A 12,717-nucleotide genomic window follows, 5' to 3' on the forward strand; every position below is an offset into this window, starting at 1 on the left:
GAGTACGAGGTGCTGAGGACCCTGCACCACGAGCGGCTCATGGCCCTGCACGAAGCCTACATCACCCCGCGCTACCTCGTGCTCATCGCCGAGAGCTGCGGCAACCGGGAGCTTCTCTGTGGGCTCAGCGACAGGTGGCTGGGCATCTGGGCGGGCAGGGAGCTGGGGTGGGGGAGCTGGGCTCGGCTGTCCCCTGATACCCCCATCCCTCCAGATTCCGGTATTCAGAGGATGATGTGGCCACCTATGTGGTGCAGCTGCTACAAGGCCTGGATTACCTCCATGGCCGCCACGTGCTGCACCTGGACATCAAGCCAGACAACCTGCTGCTGGCCCCTGACAACGCCCTCAAGATCGTGGACTTTGGCAGTGCCCAGCCCTACAACCCCCAGGCTCTGCGGCCCCTGGGTCACCGCACGGGCACACTGGAGTTCATGGGTGAGGGCACCATGCTATCTAAGGGGGGAATGGGGTACTCGCAAAGGGGCAGCAGCCAGGGCTTACCCCACTTCACCCACACACGTGGCATTTATTGAGTGCTTACTGTATGTGAGCCGCGAATTAAGTCCTTTCCGTGGATTTTTTTCAATTTTTCTTCACAGTAGCCCTGGAGATTGGCATAATATTACCTCTATTTTACAGATGAGGAAACAGAGGTGCAGGGAGGTGTTTGTTCAGTATCAGTGTACATGGTAGACCCAGGATGTGATAAACACAGGAGAATTGATTATTAATTTATATAAATAAGGGAAACTAGCTACCATTTAGCTACCTGCTAAATACTCTGTTCATTATCTCCATTCCCTAGAATAACTGTGCAAGCCACACTTTACAGAGGAGGAAATGGAAAGCCAGATGGGTTTAGTACAGTGCTCAGGGTCCTGTCACTAGAAGGGGCAGGCTGGGATTAGAGCCAGCCCAGCTGATTTCAGAGGCTCTTAATCTCGGTGTTGGCCATACTCTTCGTGAATGAGCGCCTACCTTTGGAGCTGATCTGAGACAGCTTGTGATCATCTGCTTCTTAGCTCCTCTGTAGTTCTGGGGACCCCCACACATACACATTCAGTGCCTGGGATGATTCCTCAGGTGCCCCAAGTCTCGCCTGGGGGCCATGCAGCCCACCAGTATCCGGGGCCTGCTGCTCTGCTTGTACCCATTGTCTGGTGACCTGGGCACCGTCCTGCTTCCCAAGCCCCCAGTGGCGTATTCTGCCTCTCTCTGCTCCCTTGCCACCCGGAAGCTGGCTCACCATGGGCTCTTGTCTCCTGTCAGCTCCTGAGATGGTAAAGGGAGACCCCATCGGCTCTGCCACGGACATCTGGGGAGCGGGTGTGCTCACTTACATCATGTGAGTGCCCCCAGGCCCCACCCTCTGCCTGCACCCCCACGTCCCCACCCACACATGCATGTGCACTAGTCATGCACACATACACACATGCATGTACACACACAAATATCCAGGTATCCTTGTCCCCGAGTGCTGTGCCCCTAGAAATCCCCACACTACTGTCCCCCTGGACCTGTGAGTTGACCCTCAGTCTGCATCTCTTAACTGAACTGTCTCCTCTGCAGGCTCAGTGGACGCTCCCCATTCTATGAGCCAGACCCCCAGGAAACAGAGGCTCGCATTGTGGGGGGCCGCTTTGATGCCTTCCAGCTGTATCCCAACACATCCCAGAGTGCCACCCTCTTCTTGCGAAAGGTCCTCTCAGTACATCCCTGGTGAGTGGGTCTCACACCTGCCAGCCTCCCAGCATGACCTTCTCCCAGCCTCACACTGCCCTGGCCCAGCCCACACCTAAGCCCCCCAACTCCTACCCCACACCAATAATACACTGCTGCTGCTATTACTACGGTTACTACTCCTACTTCTCCTAAGTGGCTGTTCTGCCACCATTTAAAGCCCGTAACAGCCCTATGACACAGGCAGAATCATTGTCCCCATTTCAGAGACTGGGAAACTGAGTCCCAGAGATGTCCAGGCCCATTCCCTAGGGATGAATCCAGGATTGGGAGTCCTGTCTCTGGGAGGGTGGAGTCTGTCCTCCTCTGGGAGCCATGCCTCCAGCCTCACTGTCCCTGGCTTGGCCTGGCAGGAGCCGGCCCTCCGTGCAGGACTGCCTGGCTCACCCGTGGCTGCAGGATGCCTACCTGATGAAACTGCGCCGCCAGACACTCACCTTCACCACCAACCGGCTCAAGGAGTTCCTGGGCGAGCAGCGGCGCCGCAGGGCCGAGGCCGCCACCCGCCACAAGGTGCTGCTCCGCTCTTACCCAGGCAGCCCCTAGCGCCTCGGACCACAGCCCGGCCTTGCGGGCTTCGACTTGGGGTTCCCGCTGACGCCCCGGGACATTCCAGGGCCCCCGTGGAGCCGGGTGGGCCCAGGGGGGCTTCGGACACCACCAGCACCAACATCCGGCCGGGCTATTACCTCATGGACCTGTGGGGACAGAGACCCTGGGCTTCGGCCAATGCCACCCAGCTGGAGTCAGAGCCGGAGACCCATGGGCCAGGCTGGGTGGGGTCAGGATCAGGTCAAGAGGGACAAGGAGGGAATGGGCAAGTGAGGAAAAGAAGCCGAGGCATAGGGAGGGGGAGACTCTATGGAGGTTCCGGGGGAGGGAGACTGAGCATCTGGGGGAGAACCAACCCAAGAGGGTGTGAATGAATGGAGAGGAGGAAATGGGGGAAGCCCGGGGTGTCTACAGGCCAGGGGCTGGGAGTGTCACTGAAGCAGGGACAGGACGTGGAGACAGTGCCAGAGAGCCAGAGGCAGTAGGTGAGAGAGGGCAGCGAGGTGGGAGAGGGAGAGGAGAGAGGACTCAGGTCGGGGCGCGCGGCCAGCTGCCAGCCTCCCCAGAAGGAGAAGCGTGGAGGGCTGAAGGCTGGAGGCGGGGTCTCAAGCCAGCAGCGCTTTCCTCCTATCCCGGTGAACGCAGCGCTGGGCCCTCTGCACTGGCCCGAGGATGTCCCCACCGCCTCTCTGTGGCCTTCACCCTCCTTCTCATTCATATTTATTTATTTATTGACTTTTATGAAGTCTCCCTGCCATCCAATCCCTCTTGCCTATGTTGTCCTGACCATCCCCACCCCACCCCCAGCCATCCAGCTGTCTGTGCAGCTGTCTGTCTATCTGTCACAAGGAAAATAAAAACAGCAAGCAGCAGGACCTATGTGTGTGGTCTATGGGGAGGGATGACTGGGGGGTACAGCACGTACACAATGCCAGGGTACTGGGACGGGGCATTCCAGCCTTTTCTGGACCAGTGAGAACCGAGGTATACCACCTAGCACCTTAGGACCTTCCTCCCCTGCCCTCTGACCCTCCTGGCCCCTCACCTGTCCCTTATTCCTTGAGAAAGGAAAGATGTGGGTGTGTTTCTCCCTCTAAAGTTTCTGAAATCCTGGCAGGACCACTGAATCCCCACTCCCAGCCTCTAACTATACGGGTGGCCCCGACTTCTTCTCACATGTTCCATCATCGCAATGGGAGGATGCTGGGCTCTGGAAGGGACCAGCCCACACCCCCATCCTGGCTCAGCCTTCTTCACTCTGTTCAGGGGACAGGGCAGCTCTGTCCTGACCCCTGGAGCAGAGGGGGTTTCATCATGATGATTGGTGAGAGCAGATGGTGAAAGAGCTGTAGAGGAAAGCAGGGCAGGCTCATGCGCCCACGCTCTGTGTCAGAGCACCAATCAGCACACTCACACCAATCAGCTGTGAGTGCCGTCAGTGCGCCTGCTGCGATGGGGCCATAGATAAGGATTTTCTTGGGGCCCAGGGACACTAAGTCTGGCCCTTCTTATTCCCACGGCAAGCCAGGGATCCACTGGGTGCTAAGGTACCTTGACTCCAGCTGCCCTCCTGCAGTGCCACAGAAGGATCACTGGGTCCTGTAACTGGGCTGCCCTGCCCTGAGGTGGATGGAGGGGGAGCCAGTTCTTGTGTCCAGAGGGACTGTGCCCCACTGTCCCTCCCCAGACTGAAAACTCTGTTCTTGGCCATGTAAAAGGAATAAAGCCTTTCACCGTGAGCACATTGAGCTGGTGCTGGTGTGTTGCTGATCAAGTTTGAGGCTCCCTTGGCTGTAGTCCAAACCACCTTTTGCCCAGCCCAGCCTCTCTGGCTTCTCAGGACACAAGGGAAGAGCCAAACCCCATCATCATAAAATAACAGAATATTAGGGCCAGCTGGAAGGGGCCAGAGAGCCACCTTTACCACCTGCCATTTTAGCAATGAAGATATACAGTTTGCCTGTGAGAGTCTCTAATCCCCTACACACTGCAAGTGTTTTCATATAAAAATGAGGTGCCTGAACTCATATCTTGATAAATGGTAAAATTCTTCTCCCTTCCCCCCTCTGATCTTGAGCTTCCCTCTCATCTCCATTGGAAATGGCATGTGAACTGCTTGTTCCAAACCCGGAGGAGCAAAGGTAATTTATGTCAACAGAGCCGTGTCAAAACTGCTCTGATCAAAAGCTGACAGCGCTCCACACCTGGGCAGGCAGTTACAGTGAAGGGAAGCAAGGCTTATCTAGTGCCCTGGCCTGGGTGGACTGGACTCCAGGCAAATCTTAGAGGAGTTAGCCCCCTCACCCCCGGTGGTCTGATGCCCCTATACACCAGCTTATGCCCAGGGAGGGAGCTTGGGCAGACCTAGAGGGTCAGAGTCAGTGCCAATCTCCAGGGACAGTGTAGCGCAGCCAGACCCTACGATGTCCCGTGGAGGGGAGTGTGGGAATGGGGCAGCAGGAGGGGTGGCTGTTCTCAAAAATCCTTAAGGTCCCTTCTAGGTTTATCTGTTTACCACCAGGAGGCACAGCGTGGAAATGACAACCCTAGACTCCTGGGGTTGGGGGGAGTAAGGTGTTTCCAGATTGGTCCTGACTGCCACGTGGGCCTCTCATAATTGGCTAGCTGGACAGTGAAGCCCATCGCCACTCTGGCTTTATTCAAGGGCACCTCCAACAAACACTCACACCCCTTAACTGACTGTGTCCAGGACCCACATGTTGTCTCTCTCTCCAGGGACTGACCTGAGTGTAAACTTCCCCAGCAGGGAGCTGAGTCTCCTGTCGACCTGAAGCTGTGCCTAGTTCTCCTGGAAGTGAGATGGATAGCCCCTGCTCTGGGAAGGGGATGGGGCCATGCCCAGCTGCCCAGCTCTCTGGGTGCTGACGTGTGGTGCACCCCAGAGCCGCCCAGGTTTCCCCTGAGGGCTGCCCCAGTGGCTGAGCTAGCATCCCAGGCATCCTCAGGCTAAATAAGGAGACTGTGTGGGTCAGGGAATGGAGGCCGGGTCCCCGGGGGCTTGGGGCAGCCACGCCAAAGAAGGCAAGGAGGGGAGCCATGTATAAAACCTGGGCCTGGGGCTGAACAACTACCCGTGCCCTGGCCCTGCCGTTTGGAAGGCCATGCCGCCTGCCACCCAGCAGGGTGAAGCTGAGCCCTCACAGCGAGTCTAGATCTTCAGGTCAGCCTAGACACTCTCACATAGGGGGATGTTCTGAACCTACAGGGAAAAGGCTGAAATTCGGAATCTCTGTGTCAGCCTAGACCTCTTTGTTTCCTGCTCCCCAGCTCCTGCCAGAAAACCAGCAGCTGTGTTCTGCTCCGCTGCGGCCCCTCCCCCTGGATGTATGCTGGATATCAATGACCCCCAGGTTCAGAAAGCAGCCATTCGCATCCAGGCCTCTTACCAGGACCACAGGTAAGGGGGAGCTCTGGAGAACTGCTGGAGGAAGGGAGCTGGAGCTGCAGAACGCTCACGACTGCATTTGGGGGATGGGGGTAGACTGTATTTGGGGGGTTGGGGAGACTGATGCTGAAGCTGAAACCCCAATACTTTGGCCACCTGATGCGAAGACCTGACTCATTGGAAAAGACCCTGATGCTGGGAAAGATTGAAGGCGGGAGGAGAATGGATGGATGGTTGGATGGCATCACCAACTCGATGGACACGAGTTTGAGTAAGCTCCAGGAGTTGGTGATGGACAGGGAAGCCTGGCGGTGCTGCACTCCATCGGGCCGCAAAGAGTCGGACACGACTGAGTGACTGAACTGATACTGACTGAGCACAGTGTCATGTACCTGTAGGGTCACTGGACTTAGAGTAGAGCGGTTTCTGAGGGGTGGAGGGGTGGCTGCCAGAGAAGACAATTTTACTAACAATTCAGGAGCGGCTGCCTTCCCTACCCACCCCACACGTTTAAGGGTCTAGTGGGCTGGGTGGTGGATGGGGAGCAAGGGATGCTGTACGGATGGACAGGGCTGCAGGTGGGCCCGGGCCGTGTCATGAGAGCTTGGGGCCTGACTTGGACCGTGCGGGTAGGTCCTGGAAGGAGCTGCGCGAGAAGGGGCCACCGAGAGTGTTGGAGCCGCTGAAGGACGTGGTGCTGCTGATGGAGGGCGGCGCGGCGAAGCTGACTTGCCGCGTTTCGGCTTTCCCGGACCTATTCATCCGCTGCGGCAAGGACCACAAGGAGCTGGGCGACGGGCCCAAGTGTCGTTATGTCTTCAAGGACCCTGACGTAGTGGCACTGGTGGTGCACGATGGCGAGATGGCAGATCTGAGCCAGTACAGCGTCAACGTAACCAACCCCTTCGGCCAGTGCTCCGACTCGGCGCGTATCCTTGTGGAAGGTACTACGCGCCCTGGGGGCAGCGTCACCGCGCGGAGTAGCACCAGTTGGCGGGCGCCCACAGCCTGGTCTTGCTGCGCTTACCGCTGGGCCTCCCCGAGTCCGCCTGGGGATGTGGCCCAGCCCCCGCACAGCCTGAGCCGCAGACCAGGGCGCAGCGCCGGCCGTGCGCGTACTCCTTTCCTACCCACAGAATTCCATCCCATCCAGCCTATGAAGTCCGCTAAGGGCTTCAGTCACGCTATTCCAGGGCCCCAAGGTCACTGCGAGCCAGAAGCAGAGGCAGGGTTAGAGCCCTGGTCTTCTGGCTCTCAGCCCAGGGCAATTTCCGAGGCATCGCTAGATGTGCGAACATTTCCAGATTTTCAGCCCTAGAATCTCTATTGATCCTTCTTCATTAACCTCTGCCAAGGGCGGGATTAGTCCCGCTTGACAGTTGAGGAGATGATGCCCCAGCGAGGTTAAAGACCTGCCCACCATCACACAGCGAGCTTAAATCCATCTAGTATTTAGAGATGGGTATTAGCTGGGGAGGTGATGCCCTGCCTGCCTCATCTCTAGGTCCTTTTACTGGGTGGCAGTCCCTCTCCCTTCCTCTAGTTCCAGCGAAGATTCAGAAGGGATCGGATAAACACTAAGGCGCGCAAAGGCGCCAAGGTAACGCTGATTGCCGAGATCCTGGGTAAGCCTGCGCCCGACGTGGCCTGGGCCAAGAACGGGGAAGAGAAGAAGACTACAGGTGAGGGCGAGGACTTGCGCAAGGACAGCACCTGGAGCGGGAGCTTGGGCGGGGCGGGGGTCCAGAAATTGGCGGGAGTGGGACGGGGGCGGGGAACTGGGAGGCGAAGAATGGAGTTCAGTACCCCGGGCGGAACCCGCGTAAACTGACCCCAGGCCCTGCCCTCCCCTTCTTCCCATCTAGAGTGTTCTTTGAGATCGGCAGTACCACCGCGAGGCTGACTATCCGCCAGGCCATGCCGGAGGACAGCGGCAAGTACGAGGTGTAAGTGGAGAACAGCCTGGGCATGGACCATCCATCGCTCGCGTGGATGTGGCCTGAAAGGAACCCTCAGACCCGTCGCCCTGGCCGGAGCCCCGGGTGGGTGGGTCAGACCACCCTCCTTCATCTTGCTTAATAAAGCTGCTCTCTGACCCTCGGCGTCTATTCTGTTCTTTTGAGACGCCATTTCCCCTGCACTTGCACCCACGCTTATTCTAGATCAACACGCCAAGGTCACAGAAAGTTGGGATCAGAATGTTTGGAAGGTGCCTAGTCCAGTGGTTCATTTTGCAGACAGGGAATCTGAGATATGACTTCTCTCACGGTCAAAAAGTTCCTGCACTACCAAGTCTATCACTTGCCTTCTCTTCGTTTGCATAGCTCAAGCCCCACCTTCTCCTGGGGGATTTGCACTCTGGCCCCGTCCATCTCAAGACTGGCCACACTCCCTCAGGTCTCTAGCCTCGCTCTTCCCTGGGACCTGGCTCTCTGCTTTGGCTGATACCCCTGGGCCTTTTCCCAGACAGCTCAGGGCCTAATCTTAAATTCCAATCTCAGTTTCTCAGACTCCATTCTTCTAATTTGGATCCGGCCCACTAGATTCCTTGGCCAGGCCCCCGTGCTCTCCCATAAATCTCACCTCCTGGCTCTTGGTAGAAAGCAAGAGGATAGTTAAGAACTACAATTCCCGGCAGACTCTGCGAAGGAGTTCTCGCGAGTTGCGAGAAGACACGTGCGCGGAAGGAGTGAGCAGTAGCGGGCGACAGATCTAGCGAAAGGGGACTAGTGGTAAAGGGAGCTGATGGAGGGGTGCCGAAAGGATTAGCGGGCAGAGGACGGTAGACCGAGAGCGGCTCGGAGGTCTCGACTGACTCTCCGCCCTAACGCTCTTGTGTTGGTACCACAATCTCTGGCTGCGCGAGGCTAGGATTTATTAGTCAGTTGTGGGGTTCAGAGGGTCAACAATCAGTTCTCCGAATCCAGAGATTCAGTACTTGTCGTCAGTATCGGTGCTCAGGGCTTGGTAGGTTCGGTGTTTGGGACGCTAAAGGAATCTGTCTTTTGATTCGGGGTTCATCACCTAGAGGTTAGTTTTAGGATTCAGGTTCAGCCTATATAGGTTTATTTTAAATTGAATTTGGGATGCATTATATACGCATCAGTGTTAGTTCAGTACTTGGGAGGCATTCTTAGGATTGTAGTTAGATATTTGGGACTCAGGGTATGAGGTTCAATATTCAGGGTTCACTGTTGGGGTACAGGGCTTAAGATCTAGTCAGGATGCAACAATTGGGAATTGATGGGTTTGGAGTTTAGGTTTCTTGAGGTTTGAGATCTGAGAAGGGTGTATCTTGCTGAGTTTCTGAGTTTGCTGAATCTGAGGCCAGAGAGAAGACTGTTAGGGGCCAAATTGTGGGGTGTGAATTTCAGAATTTGGGTGGATTCATTGTGGGGTTTGAAGGCCAGCTGGAGTCTGGGCTGGGATTTGAGTTGTGTGAAATATATGAGGTGTTGTGTCCCGGGCAGGTGCATATTGAACTTTGGATTTACATCCTTGGAGAGGGCTAAGTGTTACTATTTGGGGTTTGGGGCCTAGTTAGGATATGAATCAGGTTCCTGGGTTGAGGTGTGAGATCTGAGCCTAACTTCTCTGTTGGGATTTGAGGTTTAGGTAGCAATCGCCATCATGCTCAAAGCTGTGATCCTGATTGGAGGCCCTCAAAAGGGTGAGGAGCCAGGGGAATGAGGGGAGGAGGTTGGGCTGAAGTGGTTGACTGGGTGGGTGCAGAAGGAGGCAGGAAGCTGAAATGTGCTTCTTTCTCCTCTCCCAGGGACTCGCTTCAGGCCTTTGTCATTTGAGGTGCCCAAACCCCTGTTTCCTGTGGCGGGGGTGCCTATGATCCAGCACCATATTGAGGCTTGTGCCCAGGTAACCCCATAGGCTCTCCTCTCCCACTTCACTTCCTGCTCATCTCCTTCATCCATATTTCCCCCTTTTCCAACCATGACTTTCCCACAAGGCATAACTTCAGGGACCACCATTTACAAATGAAAATGTGAATGTTGCCCCCTGGAGTTGTTCTGTACGGATGCCCTCCTGTCTTCCCCTAACCTAGTCTCTCATCTGGCCTCGTGCTCAGATTCTGCTCCTATTGTTAAAGCATGAAATGTGAGATCAGGCAAAAATCTTAGAGACAATTTAACGCTGTAGCTGGGGGAACCTTAATGATAGCAAAGCACAGAACTCATACCTTTGCTCACTGAGGAGCTAATTTCTTTATTGCTTTTGGTATTGAAGCAGGCAGGGTTTTATTTGAATCTAGTTTCTACTTGCTGTAAGAACATGAGCAAATTTCCTAGTCTTTCTGAGCCTTAGTTTCCTTATTTGTAAAAACGGAGATGATTAGACCTGCTTTGTGAGATGGCAAAGCTTGCAATCGTGTTTGTAAAGTGCCTAGTATGGTATAGGTGCTTGATAAATTATATCCTCATCTCAAGCTCAGATTGACAGATAATAAATATGGGGTGCGGGGAGTGAATGGGTTATTCTTTAACACAGCTTGGTAGGCAAAATCTTCCCTAGGGTGAGCCCCAGTTCAGATGTGAGAGGTCAGGGGATAATAGAATAATAAAAGATGAAAACATCAGGGACTGAGACTTTCTCCAAACTTCCTCATTGTCCAGAGGAGGAAACAGGCCAGAGTGGTAAAGTGAGTGCCCAGGGGCTCACAGCTGAGAAGGAAACTGTGGTCTCCAGACTTCGCAGCCAGCACCCGGGATTTCTCCCCATTTTCATTCTTTCCTATCAGATATTTTTTTCTTCCAACCTCTTCCTTTATGCCTAGGTCCCTGGGATGCAGGAGATTCTGCTTATTGGCTTCTATCAGCCTGATGAGCCCCTTACCCGGTTCCTGGAAGCTGCCCAGCAGGAGTTCAACCTTCCCATCAGGTGTTTGTGCCCATGGGTGGTGTGGGGGTTGGGGGGCAGTGCCCTAAACTTCTGGTTCTTGGGAGTGGGGTCCATCCACTGGACTTTACCTCACACACTAGGAGGATTCTTATTGGGGCATCTGTGAATCCCTGAGTTTATTGAGTTTCTCTGTGGACCGCAGGCAGGTGTACCTCTGGGAGCAGGAGGAGTCAGTTACCCAGGCTCCTCATATCTGTCTCTTCTGATCTCACTGAGCTGGCCCTGGGGTCCCTGGGGACAGGTACCTGCAGGAATTTGCCCCCCTGGGCACAGGGGGTGGTCTCTACCATTTCCGGGACCAGATCCTGGCTGGAAGCCCTGAAGCCTTCTTCGTGCTCAACGCTGACGTCTGCTCCGACTTCCCCTTGAGCGCGATGTTGGATGTCCACAGACACCAGCCACACCCTTTCTTGCTCCTTGGCACCACGGTGAGAGGGCCCCGGGGGGCTGGAAGGTGCCAAGGGGGTGTGATCCAGAAATGTTTCTGGAATGCAGGGGTCGGGGAGGCAGCCCAGGGGGTTGGACTGGGAACGGGCGTCAGGATGGAGTTGTGCTAGAAACCCCAGGAGCAGTGGAGATGGCGGTGGAGATCCCAAGCCCTTTGGCTGCTCAGCCGCAGGGAGCGGGTGAGGGGGTGGCGGCAGCTATCAGTTCTCACCCTTGCTGCAGACAGAAGCCCTGTCTGCCGTGGAGATGCGTGCCAGGTGCTATAGGAGAGGGAAAGAAAGACAGAGGAAATAGACCCTGCTGCTCTGGAGCTAGCAGGTCACTGTCTGTGTGTGTCTTTCAGGCTAACAGGACACAGTCCCTCAACTATGGCTGCATTGTGGAGAATCCACAGACGCATGAGGTGAGAGCAGAGAGGGGGCTGGCTGGGTGCTTGCTCTGGGAATGAGAACATGGTGATGAGTGAATGAGGCATGAGATAGGAGACAGGCGTGGGAGGAGGGGGTGAAGGGCCTGTGTGTGTCATCATTCTCCAACCACTCCCCCTCTGGAAATGCTGCACCACTCTGGGGTGGGCCCCACTCTTGTCAAACAGGTGGGGTATGTCCTCGGTCGTTCATCTTGTACCCCTTCTAGAGAGATTGCGAGAGTGAAGGCGTCACAGATAAATGATTGGGGTGCTATGAGAGCACAAAAAGAGGCCCAACCCAGCCTTGCCTGGCTGGGGGAGGGGAGGGCTACATGGAGAAGATCTGTTTAGATGAAGGAGACGGGAATGCATTGCATGTAGAGGGACCGGCATGTGCAAGGGCCCGGAGGCAGGAAGCCACGTAGCGTCTCCAGAATTACAGAAGTCAGAGCACAATCAGCAAGGCGGAGAGTCTCTGTCATTGTTTGTGAAGCTCCCTGAGCCTGACTTTCACATACCCCTTTTATTTGTTCCAGCTTTAGTATTAAAAATACGTGTATACACACATGTGCATGCATAAATTTTATTTTGAAGTTTTGAGCTAGGCACTAGCTAGGTGTAAGAAGAGTAGAGCTGAAGGACAATCCCTGTTTCTAAGGATCTCAGACTAGTGGGAAACCCAGCCATCACAAATGATACTAGTGCTAAGTGAGGTGTGGCCAGAGGTCAGGGGTGCCCGGATCTGAGAAGCCAGCTCTGGGGCAGAGTGGACTCACACTGGGTTTTGAAAGCCTAGTTTTTCAGATGAAGAGATGGGAACGGGCATTCCCAGAGCAGGTATGCGATAGCATGGAGTTGTGTTCCGGGAACACTGGGAAGTGGGGAGGAGAAAGGCATGTAGTTCAGACTTACCTTGAAGGTGAAGGCCAGCAGCCGGGGGCAGTCTGCGTTGCAGGAAGACCACTCTGGCAGCAGGGAGGACCTGGAGCTCAGGGGGTCTTAGAGGTGGTGGCAGTGGCCTCTCCTCCCCTAGCCCCAGCCTACTCTGTCCTCAGGTCCTGCACTATGTGGAGAAGCCCAGCACGTTCGTCAGTGACATCATCAACTGCGGCATCTACCTCTTTTCCCCAGAAGCCCTGAAACCCCTCCGGGATGTCTTCCAGCGAAATCAGCAGGATGGGCAACTGTGAGGCAGGCCCCATGACCCTGTGACCCCAAGTGCCCCTGGTCACAGACCACCCCCCCC

At 55.4% G+C, this 12,717-nt stretch overlaps 3 protein-coding genes across 6 annotated transcripts in view; all 3 read left to right on the forward strand.

Moving 5' to 3' along the window:
- Window positions 1-3,167, forward strand: part of LOC105003868 (striated muscle preferentially expressed protein kinase-like) — a 42,484-nt gene extending 39,317 nt beyond the window's left edge. The window contains 5 exon segments of the mRNA XM_010861301.1: window positions 1-134; window positions 215-438; window positions 1,273-1,348; window positions 1,573-1,722; window positions 2,097-3,167. The exon segment at window positions 1-134 is cut by the window's left edge and continues 4 nt beyond it. Of these exon segments, the coding sequence (XP_010859603.1) occupies window positions 1-134; window positions 215-438; window positions 1,273-1,348; window positions 1,573-1,722; window positions 2,097-2,289 (777 nt within the window). The 3' untranslated portion in view covers window positions 2,290-3,167.
- A 2,221-nt stretch (window positions 3,168-5,388) lies between these two features.
- On the forward strand, window positions 5,389-7,784 carry LOC105003869 (CAVP-target protein; the record flags this gene model as incomplete). The annotated part of the gene is given in 7 exon segments (XM_010861302.1): window positions 5,389-5,476; window positions 5,584-5,713; window positions 6,335-6,645; window positions 7,245-7,273; window positions 7,275-7,389; window positions 7,569-7,673; window positions 7,676-7,784. Coding segments are annotated over 7 exon segments (807 nt in total), but the record flags the coding sequence as incomplete, so codon positions are not given.
- Window positions 7,785-8,383: 599 nt separating this feature from the next.
- The window catches only part of GMPPA (GDP-mannose pyrophosphorylase A), a 7,086-nt gene continuing 2,752 nt past the window's right edge, over window positions 8,384-12,717 (forward strand). For 2 of the 4 annotated variants that reach the window (XM_010861251.1, XM_010861254.1), the window contains exons 1-7: window positions 8,384-8,668; window positions 9,311-9,371; window positions 9,477-9,574; window positions 10,491-10,594; window positions 10,857-11,043; window positions 11,406-11,465; window positions 12,527-12,657. In XM_010861251.1, coding sequence (XP_010859553.1) covers window positions 9,332-9,371; window positions 9,477-9,574; window positions 10,491-10,594; window positions 10,857-11,043; window positions 11,406-11,465; window positions 12,527-12,657 — 620 coding nt within the window. In that variant the 5' untranslated portion in view covers window positions 8,384-8,668; window positions 9,311-9,331. Of the gene's footprint in view, window positions 8,732-9,310; window positions 9,372-9,476; window positions 9,575-10,490; window positions 10,595-10,856; window positions 11,044-11,405; window positions 11,466-12,526; window positions 12,658-12,717 lie in introns of all 4 variants that reach the window. The other 2 variants (XM_010861252.1, XM_010861253.1) reach the window with 2 other exon arrangements.

This window comes from Bison bison, unplaced genomic scaffold (genome assembly GCF_000754665.1).
Source record: "Bison bison bison isolate TAMUID 2011002044 unplaced genomic scaffold, Bison_UMD1.0 scf7180017864471, whole genome shotgun sequence".
NCBI lineage: Eukaryota > Metazoa > Chordata > Mammalia > Artiodactyla > Bovidae > Bison > Bison bison.